The sequence below is a fragment of the Oncorhynchus gorbuscha genome, linkage group LG26 (assembly GCF_021184085.1).
Source record: "Oncorhynchus gorbuscha isolate QuinsamMale2020 ecotype Even-year linkage group LG26, OgorEven_v1.0, whole genome shotgun sequence".
In the NCBI taxonomy this organism is placed as follows: domain Eukaryota; kingdom Metazoa; phylum Chordata; class Actinopteri; order Salmoniformes; family Salmonidae; genus Oncorhynchus; species Oncorhynchus gorbuscha.
This window is the reverse complement of record NC_060198.1, coordinates 36,565,383-36,586,780: the sequence shown is the minus strand read 5'-3', so window position 1 is coordinate 36,586,780 and position 21,398 is coordinate 36,565,383. Positions and strand designations below refer to the sequence as shown.

At 43.6% G+C, this 21,398-nt stretch overlaps 1 protein-coding gene across 1 annotated transcript in view; it reads right to left on the bottom strand.

The window, feature by feature from the left end:
• The window catches only part of LOC124015181 (growth factor receptor-bound protein 2-like), a 40,978-nt gene that overhangs the window by 5,744 nt on the left and 13,836 nt on the right, over positions 1-21,398 (bottom strand). Inside the window, exon 3 of the mRNA XM_046330188.1 lies at positions 6,691-6,788. Within this exon, the coding sequence (XP_046186144.1) occupies positions 6,691-6,788 (98 nt within the window). The remainder of the gene's footprint in view (positions 1-6,690; positions 6,789-21,398) is intronic.

Below are 21,398 nucleotides of genomic sequence, written 5' to 3'. Positions count from 1 at the left end.
ACATATCAAGAAGCCGATTAAACATTCATTACACAGGTGCACCTTGTGCTGGGGACAATAATTGGTCACTCTAAAATGTGCAGTTTAGTCACACAACACAATGCCACAGATGTCTCAAGTTAAGGGAGCGTGCAATTGGCAAGCGGACTGCAGGAATGTCCAACAGAGCTGTTGCCAGAGAATGTAATGTTAATCCCCCCCAAAAGTCATTTTAGAGAATTTGTCAGTACGGTGGGGTGTTCAGTATGAGTTTAGATATTTCTAACATACTGCTCTAATTATTCAATTTCTTTTAATTTAAAATGAAAGACCTCTCAAATTAAGTTTGATAACTTTACTTACATTTTTTAAGAAAAAAAAATATTTGATAGAATGTGTGAAAAGTCCAGACTAAGCTTTATGGCTACAGAGGGTACAGAGTTTACCCTTCAAGCCCATGGATGTTCCAAATAAGCCCACCTCTTAAATAATAAATTTTTATTAGATTAATATAATCTCCCCCAAATTTATAAAAATAAACTGATCATTATTATTCATCATGAAAGTAGCACTCATAACAGGGGGATGTCGTATCCACATATATCAATGGACTTCGTTTTTGGTTCTTGCCGACCAGCACACACCCGATTCAACTAATCATAGACTTCAATCAAGACATGATTAGTTGAATCATGCATGTTATTGCTTGGTTAGAACACAAACCTGAACCCACACTGGCCCTCTGTGGATAAGAAGCCATGCAACAAAGACCATAACACACACAACTTTCAATGAATTATCTGAAAGATGATTCACATTTGATGTACTGAAAAACGAATTTCAGTACAAGATACGAATCATATATATTCCACCTCGCGCAGCAACACTGACTGCCAGCAGAGCTGGCATAAATCGGTCTAATTTACTTGAAAGTCTACAAAGTGAGACTTTGTCCTCGTCTTGCTTGGCTATTTACATTTTTTTCGACGTCAGTTTAAGTCTGCTGCTTCAACTGATAGCAAACCCTAATCAAATCACAAATCTCTCACAGACACACATGACAAGACTTGAGTAGCCCCGTTACCACGGTAACCTACCTCCCTTAACCGATTTAATCCCATTAGTCACAATAGTGACCGTAAAAAACGTTCAGTTATAAGCCTCTGACAATTTTAATGAATGATGTATCAATACATTTCCATCAAATATTGAAATAATAAAGGGTCTCAATGAAATATGTGCAGTGTCACATGTTTCGTGTAAATTGTCACATGACCAGAGCTGTTTACTTCCTGGTTGCACCATGAGAAGTTGACTGTTGCATCAAAGCTCCCAAACAAAAGGATAGTAAAGTATGTTAACATTAAGATAGGACAAAGATTTTTAGTACACATCTTTAAAGGTGTCTAGTATTGATATATGCATTTGCAATTACTTAACTTTGTTCAGTGTGGTCGTAGAATGAGTAAACATGTTGACGGCAACAATAGTGACCGGTGAGATAACAGAGTGCATCTAGGTATACACATACATATTTCTTGTTCTACCTAACTTTCTACTCTGTTCTTTCTTTTAGTTTTACTTTGAGTCAAGTTCTGGATTTGTAGGATTTTGGTGACCGCCCAGACAAGGCATGCAACGCTGCAGTTATCCCTCAGTGTTTGTGATAGCGATGGGTCAGATATGGACTATGAGGGGGAGACAGGTCATTTGCCAGCCAGGCTGTTGAATGTATATGCTGAACCTATGCAAACAGATCACGACAGGAACAACATTATCAGTGTTGATGACCTACCCTTCACCACGCCACACTCTCCTCCCTGAGACTGGGTTGGGTCATAGACCCAGTGTCGTTCTTGGTGTTGCAGAGCAATCTCAGCTGCCTCAAGGTTGCAAGTTCCTTAATGACAACCTCTTCACTTCGCTTGCACCTCTCGATGAAATGACAAAGAGGATACGGGAGTTCTGGAACGATGAGGCAAAATTGTCTGATGTCCCATTCATGCCATAGAAGGACTTCATGAAGTTACCCCGGGGAACCTCTGAGGTTCTGACCCAAGGAGACAAGTTGCTGGTCCGTTAGAAAGACAATAACATTGTCACAGTGGAAACAAACATGGAGGAGAAATACAATGAGACCTCTGTCAAGAGATGGAACAAGGAGCGATGTGCCATTTGACAAAGTCCCACAACCAAAATGCATCAACCGATACAATGAGCGCATTTGTGGTGATGAACTTCACAACCTACAGGTTTCAAGATACCTTATCTCCATCAGGACTAAGAAGTGGTGGTGGCCCATCTTTGCATGGTCTCTCAACAGTGCACTCGTAAACAGCCATTTATTTTACAGAGATGTTATGGGAGGGACCATCAACCTGGTCACCTTCTCATTGATAGTGGCACAGTCTCATATGCAAAAGTTTGGCACGAAACCACTGAGCCACGGAAGGAGATCTCTACTGGCTGCTACTGTTGAAGATCAGGCAAGATATGACAAAGCGTCTCACTGGCCAATCAACACGATGCACCGGTTCCAGAGATGTCGTCATTGTGACGAAAGCACTACCTATGCATGTGAGAAATGCAAAGCGCCACTGCACATTGAGAGCTTCAAGATATACCATGGACAGTAGAAAAGGAGATAAGAGCGAATGAAAAAGGGCTGAAAAAAACAGTAAAAGAAAAATAGAAAAGTCAATAAAGGGTGAGGAGAAGCAGTACAACGGACTCTAGGAAGAAAAGAAAAGTCAAAGGGTGAGGAGAAGCAGTACACAGACTCTAGGAAGAAAAGAAAAGTCAAAGGGTGAGGAGAAGCAGTACGACGGACTCTAGGAAGAAAAGAAAAGTCAAAGGGTGAGGAGAAGCAGTACGACGGACTCTAGGAAGAAAAGAAAAGTCAAATGGTGAGGAGAAGCGTTACAACGGACTCTAGGAAGAAAGGAAAAGTCAAAGGGTGAGGAGAAGCAGTACGATGGGACTCTAGGAAGAAAAGAAAAGTCAAAGGGTGAGGAGAAGCAGTACGACGGACTCTAGGAAGAAAATAAAAGTCAAAGGGTGAGGAGAAGCAGTACGACGGACTCTAGGAAGAAAAGAAAAGTCAATAAAGAGTGAGGAGAAGCAGTACAACGGACTCTAGGAAGAAAATAAAAGTCAAAGGGTGAGGAGAAGCAGTACGACGGACTCTAGGAAGAAAAGAAAAGTCAATAAAGAGTGAGGAGAAGCAGTACAACGGACTCTAGAAAGAAAAGAAAAGTCAAAGGGTGAGGAGAAGCAGTACGACGGACTCTAGGAAGAAAAGAAAAGTCAATAAAGAGTGAGGAGAAGCAGTACAACGGACTCTAGGAAGAAAAGAAAAGTCAAAGGGTGAGGAGAAGCAAGTACGACGGACTCTAGGAAGAAAAGAAAAGTCAAAGGGTGAGGAGAAGCAGTACGACGGACTCTAGGAAGAAAAGAAAGGTCAAAGGGTGAGGAGAAGCAGTACGACGGACTCTAGGAAGAAAATAAAAGTTGACGAAAAAAGGAAAAAAGACAATCAAAATGACTGAAATGGAAATGTTTTTGGAAAAGAGGATCAATTGATTCAAGACAGACTGTATGCCAGTAGGTCTGACTGATCATAGTTCAAAATAGTGATGCACAAACTAATCGTGCACCTGGTTCTGAAGCCTACCTCTATGATATATATGTATGTGTATAATATATATGTTTTTATTTTGTCCAGTGTAGGCCTCTACTTGAATACATGTTCTACAGGCTACCTCTATCCTAAATGTTACCTTTATGTTCAATGTGAATGAATGACTGCTATACAGTTCAACGTGAATGTTGCACTAAAATGTCACAATGACGATGTTACAATGAATATTGCACTAAAGAACAAGTTCAAATGTTACAATATTAATGTTTCAATACATGTTGCACTAAAGCAACAATGTTACAATGTTGAAATACATTGATGTAAAACTAGAACTAGAACATGATGGGGCATTCTAGTGGCAATGCTGGGGACTGCCAGTGACAGAGTTTTAAATGTGTTAATAACTGGGCTGGGATAAAGAAAATGTTATGACTGCATTGGAGATGTTAATTCAGTATACATTATCCCACCGGTCACAATTGTGACCAACCATAAAAACACACTGTTTCACCTACTTTTCCATGAAAAAATAAATAAAATAATGATTGATTATTTGAAAGGGTTACTAATGACACACGATTTTGATATTTTCATGTCTGGGATAAATGTGGGATTAAATGGGTTAAAGGGGCAGGTGAGCATTTTGGTTAAAAGACTCGGGTCCAAAAAATGTAATGAAATTGAGAAATATCCACCACATTACTTCTAATACATTTATTGTTATAGAAACATTACAAAGCATGGTCATCCGTTGTTTTGTGTTTTTTATATAATTATGGTGAAACAATATTTTGCCAGGTGGCTCGTACATTTTTTCCATCTACCTGCACCAGTGGCTGGTGGGACAAAAAGTAGGCCCTGATGCCAATGGCAGAAAAGTTTAAAAAATATATATATATATTCTGTACTTCATCATTGCAAAAGAACTCTCCCCAGCGCAATGGTGCCCGAATGCTGGCTCGTTGTTTTATCATAGAATTGGGTCACACCATGTGGACATTGATTACATGTTGTCCTCAAAAGCAAGCAGAACTATTCGGGAATATAATGGACGGACTTGGGGACTGCTATTTCTTGAAACACACTTCTGTGTCATAAGAACAAGAGTAGGTGAAGGGAATTGTATTCATTTGTTCATTAATTAACAAACACCAGTCCCACCATTGGACAATTACCACATTTGATTCAAAATTGTAAGAAAACAAATGACACACTGCATGAAATTACTCATGATCCAAGCTAAGAAAGAAAGCTTTTAGTCATAGGATGTCACAATTTTAACCAGTTAAATGAATGTGTTTGCTACTATGGATAAAAAAGGTCTGTCACGTCAACTACCCATGTACTGTACCCAAAATAAGGCAGGCTAGTTGGTGTGTGTACGCACTTGCTGCCACGTCACAGCTCGTCTATAGAGGGACAAAGGGCAAACTCCTGCCCCACTACTACTGGCATGGGATCAATTCAAAGCTGGGACCGAGAGACTGAAAAACAGCTTCTATCTCAAGGCCATCAGACTGTTAAACAGCCACCACTAACATTGAGTGGCTGCTGCCAACACACTGACACTGACTCAACTCCAGCCACTTTAATAATGGGAATGGATGTAAATATATCACTAGCCACTTTAAACAATGCTACCTTATATAATGTTACTTACCCTACATTATTCATCTCATATGCATACGTATATACTGTACTCTATATCATCGACCGCATCCTTATGTAATACATGTATCACTAGCCACTAACTATGCCACTTTGTTTACATACTCATCTCATATGTATATACTGTACTCGATACCATCTACTGTATCTTGCCTATGCTGCTCTGTACCATCACTCATTCATATATCCTTATGTACATATTCTTTATCCCCTTACACTGTGTATAAGACAGTAGTTTTGGAATTGTTAGTTAGATTACTTGTTGGTTATTACTGCATTGTCGGAACTAGAAGCACAAGCATTTCGCTACACTCGAATTAACATCTGCTAACCATGTGTATGTGACAAATAAAATTTGATTTGAATTCACAACTGTCCCCTACACTAAGGCTACACTCTGGGCTTCCATTACACAGACAGACTCTGGGCTTCCATTACACAGACAGACTCTGGGCTTCCATTACACAGACAGACTCTGGGCTTCCATTACACAGACAGACTCTGGGTTTCCATTACACAGACAGACTCTGGGCTTCCATTACACAGACAGACTCTGGGCTTCCATTACACAGACAGACTCTGTGCTTCCATTACACAGACAGACTCTGGGCTTCCATTACACAGACAGACTCTGGGCTTCCATTACACAGACAGACTGAGGGTAGGGACCAGACCCGAGATAACTTGTTTCTGCTGGCCATCTCTTCCTCATGATCACAGCCACACCTTTTACTCACAACTCACACTCTGCCCACACCAGCTGACCTGAGCTCTGCTTTCTCTCTGCTCATTAACACAAAATATGGATCAGCCATTTCTCACTATCCAAGTCCAGGCATTAATCATCAATAAATTGGCCCTGGAGCAGTTGCTAACAGCTTATACCTGCACTATATATATCTGCATTCACTGTACAGAGACAGACAAAGCCTAGGAATGGCATAGCTCCTTGGGACAGAGACAGACAGACCCAGCAACCTCCATACTACAAAATCCCACCCGATAGAATCCCGGGGACGATGACATAATGGGTCAATATTAAATGAAGTCTAAGAGGCCCTGAGCACACTAATACAGAGAGCGCTAATCTGGCACGGTGTGCACCAGAGGTAATATCCTCTAAGAATCCTCACAGTGCTTCAATGAACACACAGGGAGAAGATTCCACTGCGGTGGCACTGGCCATTTCAGCACAGTACTAGGAGTTGACGGGACTGTTCTGTTCAATTCAGACAGTTGTTTCATAGTTCCAAATCAATGTGATACATTGAAGCTGTGGCCCAGCGTGACCTGGCAGTCATGATGAGCCCTGTTTGCCCATACCACGAGTCAGCAACAATAAGCTGGAGAGGTGAGTCCTCCTGAGTCATATTAGGGGCCTGGGCCAGGTGGTTCATACTTACGGATGTGCTTTCATCTCTATGTAGTTCTTGGGGATGAAGCCGTCTTTCCCGTTCAATTCTGCTTTGTACCAGTTCTGGTCACACTCTTCATTTAATACCTAGAGAAGGGAAGAGAGTTAACAATATATCACATCTAGTAAACAGAGTACTTCTCAGGTCACCGGGAAGGGGGGCTGAAACGGTTTTGTATCCACTAAATGGGGCACAGCCATAAACGACAGACAGACACGTTTGTCTGTTGTGAGTACACTCATTTACCAAGCAAGCCAGCGTCCATGACAACAGGCCAGCTGTGGGAGCACTCTTGTCTGAGAGAAATTTTGCAGGTCTGTGGGCACTGGTGCAAAGTTTGGGTGTGTGTGTGGCTGTTGTTGAAAGACATGCACCTGTACACTGGTGCAGTTAGTCATGTAAAGAGCCTCTGGCTTGAACACTCATAGTCAGATGTAAGATACTGTGGTCATCAATTCTCGCCAGGTTTCTGACTCACAGTAATATATTGACACGTCCCACTCAAAACAAATATATTCCAACCTCCATCTGTCTGAACACACAAATATCAGACCTTCTGGATTCAGTACAGCCTTTCCATTTCAGAAGCAATAGGAGTCATACTAGATCTAGTCTAGAATACACAGGTATTTCAATGTGATATGCTGACCACAGGCTTCAGTGTTGGGACACACTTCATGGCCTCTGTTAGGTGTTGAAACACCTTTAAACCATACTTGACAATGTGTGATCAAGGGAGGAACTAGGCCTACATCTTTTTGCCTGCAAAAAAAGTGTTGAGGAACTAGTGTGTGCAACATCCTTCCTGTGCACAGAGCACTGGGAGGAGAGAGAGAGAGAGAGAGAGAGAGAGAGAGCGAGAGAGAGAGACAGAGACAGAGACAGAGAGAGATAAAGAGACAGTGAGAGAGAGAGAGAGAGAGAGAGAGAGAGAGAGAGAGAGAGAGAGAGAGAGAGAGAGAGAGATAAAGAGACAGTGAGAGAGAGAGAGAGAGAGATAAAGAGACAGTGAGAGAGAGAGAGAGAGAGAGAGAGAGAGAGAGAGAGAGAGAGAGAGAGAGACAGAGACAGAGACAGAGAGAGATAAAGAGACAGTGAGAGAGAGAGAGAGAGAGAGAGAGATAAAGAGACAGAGAGAGAGAGAGAGAGAGAGAGAGAGAGATAAAGAGACAGTGAGAGAGAGAGAGAGAGAGAGAGATAAAGAGACAGAGAGAGAGAGAGAGAGAGAGAGAGAGAGAGAGAGAGAGAGAGAGAGAGAGAGAGACAGAGAGAGAGAGAGAGAGAGAGAGAGAGAGAGAGAGAGAGAGAGAGAGAGAGAGAGAGAGAGAGAGAGAGAGAGAGAGAGAGAGAGAGAGAGAGAGAGAGAGAGAGAGAGAGAGACAGTGAGAGAGAGAGAGAGAGAGAGAGAGAGAGAGAGAGAGAGAGAGAGAGAGAGAGAGAGAGAGACGGTGAGAGAGAGAGAGAGAGAGAGAGACAGTGAGAGAGAGAGAGAGAGAGAGAGAGAGAGAGAGAGAGAGAGAGAGAGAGAGAGAGAGAGAGAGAGAGAGAGAGAGAGAGAGAGAGAGAGAGAGAGAGAGAGAGAAAGGAAGGAAGGAAAGTGAGGCAGAGTGGGTGTGCCACCACTGTCACACCAGAGGGTTCTTAAAGCCTGCAAGGCTTTTTGGGCGACCTGACCAAATTCACATTGAAATGTGTGTTATAGATCGGTCCTTCACATTGAAAGCAAGTCTAAGAAGCAGTAGATCTGTTCTATATGCGTTATTTCTAAGCATCCCGTGCTTAAGTTTAGTTTTTTGGATCTTTTACGTTCGGTTTTGTACACCAACTTCAAACAGCTGACAAAACATTTTTTTTGGTTATGGAAAAGATACTTCACAGCAGTTTAGATGGTACAATGACAATCTACACTATACTTGCTTGTTTTGTCACAAAACCTGAAATTAGGCAAACTATCAGAATTTTAGCATCCAGGAAAAGCTGGAGTGATTTCTGCATATTGCATCTATCTTTAAACCTAACCTGAAAAACCCAAGGGGCGGTTGCATTGCGTGCAGAATCAAACTCTTTGTTGATTTACATAGATGGCTGACAGGTGAGGCAGTGATGATAAACTGAGTAACTCAACTAAAGCACCTGAATCCTTCGCAGATTGTGGTCTAGTGTTTAGTGTCTGCGGGTTCACATAACTTGGTCACACAGACCACATCAGAGTGTGTGATTTGGCCTGGAGGACCTGTGAGAAGAGGGGCTACAGATAGACTACAACCTTCAGGCACTCAGCACCTCAACCACATCCAGCAACAAGATGGCTTCTTAAGCACCCCTCAAACACAATACAGGCTCTGATCCAGAGCTATAAAATGATCTTCCAACTATCAGATAAGAGGGTTGCTCCGGGTGAGATTGATTTCTCCCTTTTCTCACACAGACATACAGTAATTTACACAGTAGGCGTGTAGTTCCCCTAGAGGGAAAGGCAGACTGGTACAGCACAGTTCAGGCTGTGCTGTACAATGAGTAGTGCAGCAGTACAGAGGGCTTCTGACCACAGAGTACTGATCTATGCATTACACAGCGTTTGGGAAACATCTCCATAATGCATACACAACAATGTAAATACAGCTAGACTTGTATTTCTATCAGGTATCATTTGACAGTGTTCACAAAAGAAAAGCTGCAGCTAGTTGTAGAGAGGAAGGACCTACTCATGTCACAACATCTAACTGTCATAACTCTATCTAACCAGAAACTACAGATATGCTTCACCGTTCAGTGTCTTTTAATCCCGCCCCATCCTGTAAGAGTCAAGTTTTTCAGAAGAGCTCAGGCTCCTTCTATTTCGGTGTGTAGTGTTGATCTGAAGCCCACGCATGCAACCAGCCCCCCTGGTGGTAAAAAACCCCATGGCTTAGTGGAAAGTGCCAAGCAGGAGACAACTGAAACAGGAGTCACGTAAGAGACTATGTGAAGGCATCCCAGGCCATCAGTGTCAGTGGTGAGATTGACATTAGGCCTATACACTCTTTCCACCACACCCTCCTACTTCTCAAAGCCCCGATGATGGGGTCTGGCAATTCCCCCCCCCAGCTGGTCACTGGCCTCAGTGCTCTCTGACCTCTCTGCTCCAGCTAGCCTGCAGCACACCAGCTGTCACTGTGGAACCACAGCCACTACGGCACAAGAGACAACATTACAGAGGGGGGAAGGAGAGAGGAGTCCATGCCTGTGGCACTATGATAATGTGAGTGAATGTGAACAGGTTGTGAGGAGCACAGGGGGGAGACAGGCACAGTGATGGAAGAGTATGCCTGTGGCAGTGTGTGTGTGTGTGTGTGTGTGTGTGTGTGTGTGTGTGTGTGTGTGTGTGTGTGTGTGTGTGTGTGTGTGTGTGTGTGTGTGTGTGTGTGTGTGTGTGTGTGTGTGTGTGTGTGTGTGGTCTTACAATTGGTGGGGCAATGCAGGCAGGCAGACTCTGGGAGTGACTGATTGCACATGTGTAGACGTGGCAGACATGCGGCCTGGAACTCTGAACTCCAGGTGATCTCACTTCCTCTACATCTTATTACAGACACAAACACTACACTCCACCTTAGTCTCATCACCTACACAGTTCACGACTTATCTACCTCAAACATAACAGCTCACAGACACTCCCTCATGTTCTCGTGCAGATACAGTGGGGCAAAAAAGCAGAACATAATATTTGGTACAGAAACCTTTGTTTGCAATTACAGAGATCATACGTTTCCTATAGTTCTTGACCAGGTTTGCACACACTGCAGCAGGAATTTTGTCCCACTCCTCCATACAGACCTTCTCCAGATCCTTCAGGTTTCGGGGCTGTCGCTGGGCAATACGGACTTTCAGCTCCCTCCAAAGATGTTCTATTGGGTTCAGGTCTGGAGACTGGCTAGGCCACTCCAGGACCTCGAGATGCTTCTTAAAGGAGCCACTCCTTAGTTGCCCTGGCTGTGTGTACATTTTTGTACTATGGGGGATAGTATATATTGTACTCTATATCATCTACTGCATCTTTATGTAATACATGTATCACTAGCCACTTTAACTATGCCACTTTGTTTACATACTCATCTCATATGTATATACTGTACTCGATACCATCTACTGTATCTTGCCTATGCCGCTCTGTACCATCACTCATTCATATATCTTTATGTACATATTCTTTATCCCCCTACACTTGTGTGTATAAGACAGTAGTTTTGGAATTGTTAGTTAGATTACTTGTTGGTTATTACTGCATTGTCGGAACTAGAAGCACAAGCATTTCGCTACACTTGCATTAACATCTGCTAACCATGTGTATGTGACAAATAACATTTGATTTGATTTGATTTGATTAGTAGATTGACAAGGCTAGTGATTTTGCTGTTCGTTAATCGTCTTGTTGGCTGACGAAAAGTAAATGTGGACAGTTCTAACATCTAAATAAGCACCTCGGAATTCCATAAGGACGCGCGTTGTTGCAACCACGATGTGTCGGTCTTCACTTGTATATGCATGTATATATATTTTTACAGCTCTCGGGATATAATTATAGTTTGGATAACCTTATTTACTATAATGTATTGTTTATCGTAATTTGTTTCAGTGCGATGTGCACTGCAAAGAACACCGGAAGAAGAATTATCACTGAATTATCACGGTGAATAATTGTAATATTTGTTTATGTGTCAATTAATCCCATAAGGGATGGGTTGGTAAATAGCGATTTGACACGAAAATAAAATGTAATTCACTGCAGCCTACTTCGGAGCTATGACACCTGTGAGAAGGACCAGATCGTGTGTCGGGCATTTAATAATAAGAATTGAGATATCTGAGAGAGCTATGTGAGTGAGAGGTGCTTCGGAGCACGGTGATTGGCAGCCAGGAGAAGGGAATTAGAATTATACTCAGCACTTTGGGCGCAAGGCATGGATTATTTTAGGGGAATTATGGCCATACATGTCGGGCGATGCCGCCGGGAAATGCAAGGCCTGTTAACACATATCTAAACACTCACTGCTGATTCACGCACAGCATCATTTTAAATCTGTGGACTACCAGTGCCTTAGGGGTCCTGGTAAAAGTGTGATCTAATGGTGTGAGTGACTGAAGCTCATGATGTGTGTGTGTGATGGTGTGAAAGAGCTACAAGGGCCACTTTACCCTGCATGGTGATCTTGAAGTGGTTACAAGAGTCAAGTAAAAGTGAGAGTAGGGCTGTGGCGGTCACGAAATTGTGCCAGCCGGTGATTGTCAAGCAAATAACTGTCCATCTCACGGTAATTGACCGTTAATTAACAAACACATTTACCATCTCCTGGCTTCCACACACAGCCTACAAGCCACTGATGCAGACCTTTGAAACATCTACATTTCAACAAGTCTAATAAATCCATGTAATATAGCCTCCACATTCACAATAAATCCATCTTTTTTTTGACAGGTCTAAAGAAACATGATATGAAGAAAATAGACTATTTCAGAAGAACAGAATAGCATACTCTGAGTTGTCCTCATGTTAGGTCCTAATCTGGCTATGCCAAATGGCTGTGGGCTACAATAGTTCATTTAGCAAACAAGATTAGCTTAGAATTCTGTGGCATTATTTTATAGTATGAAGAATACATTTGAAAAATATCTGAATAAAATAGTAAGGATATTTTCTCCAAACAATTTGAGGGAGTGCGCACATGCAGCTATTCTGTGTTGATAGGTTAACCAAGAACTAGGTCCTCCTACATGCTTAATTTAGAGTTATGTAACTTTAGTTTGTAAAATTTTGGGCTATATATTTAGATGTTTTATATATTGTAAAGCTACATGATGCGACTAATGATGATTTGAAAAAAGTAGCTAAAAAGACATGAGCTCTGCTTAGTTTTTTGTGTGTAGCCTGTACACACTTAATCAGTCTCTCATTCACAATTTGACAAGCACTTGATAATGCCTCAAATTTCACAACAGCACCCCCTTTGTGTGGCCGTAATGCACCCTAAAAAAATCCATGGCCTTTGCTGCTGTTGTGCCCTTCTCCCCAAGTGCGGCATGCTCCGAAGAATCTCTCACTCACATGGCTCTCCATCACATGATTGGGTCTTTCTCACAGGCTACAAGTGAAGACAGACAATACTGGGGACGCAATTGCGCACGTCCTCCGAGGAGCATATTTATTTATTTTTTTACCCCTTTTTCTCCCCAATTTCGTGGTATCCAATTGGTAGTTACAGTCTTGTCTCATCGCTGCAACTCCCATACAAACTCGGGAGAGGCGAAGGTCGAGAGCCATGCGTCCTCCGAAACACAACCCAACAAAGCCGCACTGCTTCTTGACACAATGCCTACTTAACCTGGAAGCCAGCCACACCAATGTGTCGGAGGAAACACCGTACACCTGGTGACCGTGTCAGCCTGCACTATGCTCAGCCCGCCACAGGAGTTGCAGGTGCGCGATGGGATATCCCTGCTGGTCAAACCCTCCCCTAACCCGGACGACGCTGGGCCAAATTGTGCGCCGCCCCATGGGTCTCCCGGTCGCGACCGGCTGCGTCAGAGCCTGGACTCAAACCCAGAATCTCTAGTGGCACAGCAACACTGTGATGCAGTGCCTTAGACCACTGCGCCACTCGGGAGGCCCCGAGGAACAAATTTAAGATATTGGAAGAACTGTCCACATTTACTTTTTGTCAGCCAATAAGATGAGTAGGCCTAACGAACAGCAAAAGCACTTGCCCAAACTTGAAACTCACGCACTGCGTACAGTATGTATGCCAGTTAGGCTCTCCACCCCTTGTAAAGCACATTAATGTGCTTCATTTTAAGAAGTTATTTTGCCACTTTAGTGATACAAACCTTATCAAAACATATAGGCCTATGGGCTAGGCTACATGAGGTGTGAGACTATGATTTGAAAAAGGTCGCAAAAAAAGGCATGGTTTCTTGCCTGACACTGGGCATCATTCACAGGTGATAGTATATCATTGACAAGTGATAGGCTAATATTGTCATCCATCAGACTATTCTTGATTTAATCTCATCTTTACATATACTAAATAATATATGTGTGAGATTTTTATTTATTTAGAATGGACCATTATCATGCACTTGTCTCAAAACAGGGGCAAGGGGGAAATATACATGTAATCTATGCACTTTCCTGTGGTTCATTTTCATGCCAGCCTAGTAAGCTATACTCCTGTTGTAAAGACAGGCAATGTGCTTAATATAATGAAAGTTGAGAAATAAATATAGTAGGCCTAGCCTTTAGAAAGCTGAAAGGATATCCCTCTTTTTAATAGAGGCCAGCACTATGTTTTCTCACACAATTGCATAGCCTATAGAAATGCTGCGCACCATAAGCTAATGGGCTCTCATTAAGTGTTTGATTCGATATTTGATGACATTTGCATTGATGTCAGAGTGCTGAGTACTAGGCAGAGGCAGTCAGCAAGTTTGGTAGGCTACTAATGACCATCAGCAGCATCAGCGCTTGGAGAAGTCTAATTACTGTGTCTAAACGGTCACGTGGAATTTGACTGCCTTCATGACGCGTGACTGCCGGTGTGGTCACTGCAACTGCTCTAAGTGAGAGGTGGTTTGTAGAGGCAAACAAAACACAGCCCCACCTCTGTACAACCCTGACACTTCATCACCACCTAACAGCCGCATCTGAGTGAGTCTGAGGTCTCAAGTAGAGATATCAGAGGACAGTCAGAACAGATTGCAGTAGTTTCATAAACATTTAAAAAATTGCGATAAATTCAGGCGCCACAGATTGAGAAGCAGATATTTTCTCTGTTCTCAGGTGAAGCTTGCATTCTAAACTTCACCTGAGAACAGAGAAAGCACAGAGAAAATACCTGCTTCTCAACCTTGCATTCTAAACAGACCTCAAACTACTTCTCAACCCAACCAAATCCAAGTACATGACCTTGCCAAGCAAAAAACAACTCAGTCTCCAGCCGAACACACCCTCATTGTCAACAACACCTCCATTGAACAAGTACCGCATTACAAATACCTGGGCACCTGGCTTGATGAATAACTCAAACTTCAGCACCCATTTCAATAACCGCAAAATCTAATCCAGACTGGGCTTTCTCCACCGCAACAAGTCCTGCTTTACCCGCTCCGAAAATGTCCGGTGTCCTCCCTCTGTTGGACTATGGTGACGCTACCGCAACGCCCCTAAAACCCTGCTCTCAAAACTGAATACTCTGTTCTGCTCTGTCATCAGATTTTCCACTGGAGCCCACTACCGCACCCACCACTGTTCCCTCTATGAGCAGTTTGGCCAACCATCCCTCACAAGCAGACAACAAATTCATAGGTTCACCATAATTTACAAAACCCTTACTGGCAAAGCCCCCCTCTAAACTCCTCTCCATGTCCTCCTTACATCTCCCTGTCTGTTCCAACATCCTGCTCCAACTCCGAAACATAAACACTCTGCCGCTACTGACTGGAATAAAGTCCAGCAGGATTTAAAACTCGACCAATGAATCTCCATTCCCAGTTTCATTAACAGGTTAAATGAGCTAGTTATCCACCCCTGGGACTGCTTTTCGAGTAAGTGGCTACTAGTTGTGTCCCCAGTGTTTTACTGATGTGTTGTAAAGATGAACTTTTATTTTTCTGTTTCTGCGTGGAACTTTTAAGAAATGTCTGCTTTGTCATGTGTCTGCTTTGCTGCACGTTTACTGCCCTATCTTGGTCAGGTCATTATTTTAAACGAGAATGTGTTCAATGATTTACCTGGTTAAATAAAGGTTAAAGAAAATAAATAAACTAAACAGGGCTGCTTCCTTGCTGGAATATTCCTGGGGAAAGGTCCAGAATAAATGTCAGCTCAAGGTACAGTCATAAAATGTAATTGAATTCAGGTTCCCATGAATAATTAACCAAATAAAGACAATATGTAAACTTTGTACATTCACCAGAACAAAGCAAAACCAAAATAACTTATTGTACCAATATTTTCCCATTCACAATGAAAACCCTGTGATATCGGTATTCTACCAACATACCCATGTGTGTTTAAAGGTTGACTTGAGACCAAGAAGAAAAGTTTTGTAGCGGCAACCAATTTGCAAACTCTCTCTTTATCACATTATGTTGTTAGCTACCAGTTGCAGAGGTTTGCTCAGCCTGCGTAAAGAGATTACACTTCTCCCTGGGGCTTGAAGAGGACTGTTTACTCAGAGTTAAAGGCTGAAAACAGTCAATCTTCAATAAGTAGTTCCATGATAACATGAAACCACAAGGCAGTTCCTTTAAATGGTAAAGCCGTAAACCTAGTTGGCTTGTTTACCTCGCTTGGCTTAGTCTGCTTAACCAGTTTTGTTACTGTATCTCTTAACTGACAATGGCTATGAAGGACAATTCTCTCACATCAAATTCAACTCGAGGTCTAGTGCAAACGGTCTGATGACACAAAAAAAAATATGCTAAAAGAGCTGCAGCTGATGTGAAAAGATTAAAACATTTGCTTTGTAGGCAGTTTCTTTCAGAGAAGGCAACAGCAGAACTGTGACTGTGCGTTGCTCTGTCTTCATGAGCTCCATGGCAGGCCTGCATTATGTTAATGAGATTCTGTGGGCACACTGCATTCCCTCCCTGTAAAGATCATTTTTTTATCTGACTGAAGCACAACAGATTCATGAGTTTCTATTAGCGAGGCTAAGGTCCGGGGGATAATCTCCTCCACAGCTGCCATTGAGCAGACTGGCTCCCCCACACACACGGCGCTCCTCAGACCCCCACTAAAACCCTGGTGGCCAAGCCTGAGACGCATAATGATAAACTCTATGCACCCCTTGGTCTGACTGACTGCCATCCCCAAAGCAGACTTCAATGACAACCCAATGCAGATGAGAGTAGCTGACATAAAACATGTAGAGCGGGTTTCTTCTGACGTTAGCATAGCTTACAGACCCGGCTGGTTACCTGGTGTAGCCTAGCATGAGAGGAGGAGGAGAGGTGACTGATAGCCACGCGTCTGTACTCTGGACGCAATCCAGAGACCATTTCTATGAATCAAGTCTGCAGATTATGCTGGAGTGTGAAATTAACCGAGGCCAGTAGATAAAGTGTGTTCCAACTATGGGCCTCCCAGGCCTGTTGTTTCTGATAATGGACTTCTGTCGTGCATTTACAATTAAAACAATGGAGATAAAAACCCACATGTTCATCCATCCAGCGATTAAGCAAGGGCTGGTTCATTAACTGGTCTACTCACATTCAACCATTGTTCAGCTTTTTGAGAGACGGGAACAGAAAAACTAGGATTATCTTTATCAGTTTACCCTGTCCTCAACGCACACGGACAAATGAATCGTATCAATTAGGATCATGACGGATAAAACCGCGAACAAGGCCTCTGTTCATTATCTGACAATGCTGCCTGTGTGTAGTGTATGAGCGCACGAGAGACAGTAACTGTATTCAAAATCTGTGAAAGTAACGTGACAAAGCAAATAGTTTGGCGTACATGGAATGCACCCATTGGAAGGCCTGGTATGTTGACACGTTGGCGGCTGTGCTATGAGTCCAACAGACTGGGGAAGGTCAAGAGCACACTGACCCTCCTTCCCCACAGCAAGGGAGCAGACACTCACTCTGAGGAGGAGTGCTGATATGCACCAGAAAGAGAAGCTTACCCTGCCGCTAATGTAGCACTCCAACACTCCTGTAATTAACACAATGCTTAAGGGCCATTACCACACTAGTCAGCTCAAACTCAACTGAGGTGAATGGACCAATACATTACATCATGAAATCACTAGGGCTTTTTAAGTACCACTTCATAAACCAAGGCACCGGGGAAAGTAAAATATGAAAGGGTCTCAAACAGGACTTCTAGTGACGCATATGTAGAGAGCAGAGATGAGGTTAATCCAAATTTCAATTCTTGTCTGTTGGATTAGAATTTCTTCATGTCTAGAATTAAAAAGGACTAAATCTGGCACTGTGTACAGCCATCTGTATTGAAGGCCAGCTGTTGTATGGAGTATGGAATTAGGGCTCAGCTCTGGTCAATGCCAGCTTTACCAACTGCTCGGTGGTGGAATGGACTACCCATTATTACAATGGCGGTCGGGTCTGTCTACACGATAATCTAAAGATTGTGCAACACGCTCTCTGAAACAGATAAGCAAGAGGCATTTTGGCTTCCATCATCAGCAGTGGAGGGTTAGAGAACAATTCAGACAACCCCATTACTGGTCGAGCTTGACATGTTCTAAAACACTGCTTGGTAGCTTAGTACTGGAGATTCAGCCATAACTCCACACTACTTCTGTGTAAGGAGAAAGGGCTCCAGCAGAATGTGCCACAGTGAAGCCAGTCAGTGAGGAGAGGAGTAGTCTACTCACACCCCCTGCCCAATCCCCATCCCCTGAGGAGGTTTTCTGGGGAATGGGGATAGCCAGGGATGGGAAGGACCAAAAATAAGCAGCAAGCCAAAAGAGATTGATACTGCAGGTTGATACTCACCCCTCTCTTCACATTAGAGCAGGAAGGGTGATTTGCATTAACAGGAAGGAGGAGACAGGGGCGGCAGGAGTCCTAATTACGGCTTTGACTCACTGCTACGCTACAAAGCCCTGCTCCTCTCAGGAGGAGAGGCATGATGGACCAGTTCAGAGGAATCACACTCCTTGTGATCAGCTCAAGAAAAGTCCTCCGGGTAAATAGAAAATGGGGGCATCTCTATTTTATGGCAGCAGCCAGTCCCACACAGCGTGTATGAAGTCCAAATTAGCAGTAGCCTATATTCCATGTACAGTTTGTTCCCATGTAAAACCATATAAGCAGAGGGAACAGAGAGGAGAACTTTGTGTGTGTGACAAAAGTAAAACAAAACAGACAACAGAATAAGAAGATTCTACAAGTCTTTATGTTGGCTAGAATCATACTTTATTGTATATTCATAAAAAACCATTAGATGTGGTTTATCTGCAGCATGGAGGAGGCAGAGTGTCAGATGGTGTGTGTGTGTGTGTGAGAGAGAGAGAGATGTCTAACAGGGTGTTTATGTCCAGTAGCTGTGATCAAGGAGCATTGGGCCACCCTAATCCCTGCTTTAGAAGGGCGCTTTAACGAGCTTCACATGCTGCCCACAATGGATTACCGTATTAGAGTGCACGCTGCAGCCGCCTCCCTCCCCACTCTCAATAGCAAACTCACTCTCTCCGTGTCTCTCTCCTCCTGAGCCCAGCTGAGACGTCGGTTAGCAGCAGCAGCATGGGTCTGGTGGTCTCCAGGCGCTCATGGTGATGAGCTCTGGGCCAGCCACTACTGGGGTAGGGGGCAGACTAATCTCATCTCTCAACTACAGCACAGTGGAGAGGAGGGGTACGGGTGAAAGGATGACATGAGATAATATATGAGAGTGAGAGAGAGTGGGAGGTTGAAGAGTGACTCAGTTTGCGTCCACCCTGCAATGCAGAGGACCCTGGGGCTCCATCCAACCCACAGGTGTCTGCATGCCTCAATGCCCTTGCCCATAAACCGAGGTGCACACAGGAGGCCTGTGACATTATCTGGTTAGATATTTATCAGTGACTCACACTCATCCAGCCATCAGGCCCAGTGATGCCTGACTAAAGCAATGGCCTGCTCTGATCCCAATTTCCCCATGAGTGCCACAAGCTGACTCTGGGCAGATAGCATTTACTGCTCTGGCGAGCGCAGAGTCAGCAGACACTGTGGATGATGGAGAGACTAGGAGACAGGTAGCAGAGACCCACTATGTTGACATGAAGAGCCCAATCTTGTCCTTTGGTTCCTGGGAAAGCGTGGGTGGGCGCCAGGGTGAATCAGTGTCAAGCAAGCGGGCCCGCTGCCGCTTGCTTTCCCCAGAGAACATAGATAAGGATGTCAAACAGTCAAGACTCCATTTCAGTCCATTAACACAGTAAGGCAATATTTGCCATTTCCATCCTTCTGAGGGCAGTGACAACAGGGTGGTGGTGACATGGACAGAAAGCCTTCCACTGTGTTGCTAAGGGACACCATGTTCACTGTTCAATCACTTCCTCCTCTTAACTTCTGTCTCCTAAATATGACTCACAACCGTGACACACTTCTGCAAGTCAGCCAGGTGCAGCTTTAAAACTTCACATTACTAACCGGCCGCGACCGGGAGGTCCGTGGGGCGTCGCACAATTGGCCCAGCGTCATCCCGGTTAGGGAGGGCTTGGCCGGTAGGGATGTCCTTGTCTCATCGCGCACCAGCGACTCCCGTGGCGGGCCGGGCGCATTGCGCGCTAACCACGGTTGCCAGGTGCACAGTGTTTCCTCCGACACATTGGTGCGGCTGGCTTCCAGGTTGGATGCGCGCTGTGTTAAGAAGCGGTGCAGCTTGGTTGGGTTGTGTATCGGAGGACGCATGACTTTCAACCCTCGTCTCTCCCGAGCCCGTACGGGAGTTGTAGCGATGAGACAAGATAGTAGCTACTAAAACAATTGGATACCACAAAATTGGGGAGAAAAAGGGGTAAAAATTCAACAACAAAAAAACAACAAAAAAACTCCACATTACGGGGATGGGGGGGGTCTGCCATGGCTTGTGTCATAGAATGTGTTTCAAGACAACTTCTAGAAAAGTTCCCCTGCTACCTAATAAGGTCACATTAGCTCTGTTCTGACAACAGAGGGGAGGGGGAGACATAGGCTTATTTAAGTCCCACTCTCATGGGACGCCACACTTAATTAGAGAAACCCCATGACTCTCACTACACTCACAGCTTCTGAAACACACAACGTGGCTGGTCCCTTAACATGGCAGGGGAACTTGGAAGGTTCCTGGCTGGGAGAATGGCGTAGTAGAGGCCCTCAGCTGAACCAAAAACTTCACACTGAGCACCACGGCAGGGATTTAAACATTTTCCACTCATGCAGACTTAAAAACAGACCTATAATTTAACTGTCGGGTTCTGGGAATAAAAAATAGAAAATAAAATTACTGGATCTGATCTGGTTTGAGTCAACTTGTCTGCTCGGAGGATTCCTGATGTATTAATCAGGCTCTGCTCAGAACTGGAGTGAGGGGAATGATCAGCATAAGAGGGCACAGCAAGCACTCTTCTCTCCTCTGTGGTAAATCAAATGGGAGATGGGATCGATAGCTGCGCAGAGAGCTAATAAGTGATAGGGGAGATTAATCGGAGGCTGAGAAGAAGTAACTGGCTAAAAGCTTCAGAGCTCCCCCTTTGAGAGTAAAAGCTAGTGGATAGTGATATGGAGAGCCCCCAAAAAAGGGATCATAACTGAGAAAAAAGAACTGCAATTAAAAAGATAAAGGGGTTTAAAAGAGGGGTTGTGTAAACAAAATGTAATAAGGGATCATGAAGTATGATTAAATATACTCAAATCTAAATGCAACAAGTAAATATTTCAATGATTTTAGAGTTAATATAAGGAAATCAATCAATTGAAATCGATTCATTAGGCACTAATCTATGGATTTCACACAACTGGGAATACAGATATGCATCTGTTGGTCAGAAGGGAAAAAAAGTTGAGGGTATGGATCAGAAAACCATTCAGTATCTGGTCTGACATACATTTACCTCGTGTAGTACGACATCTCCTTTGCATAGAGTTGATCAGGCTGTTGATTGTGGCCTGTGGAATGTTGTCCCACTCCTCTTCAATGGCTGTGCGAAGTTGCTTGATATTGGCGGGAA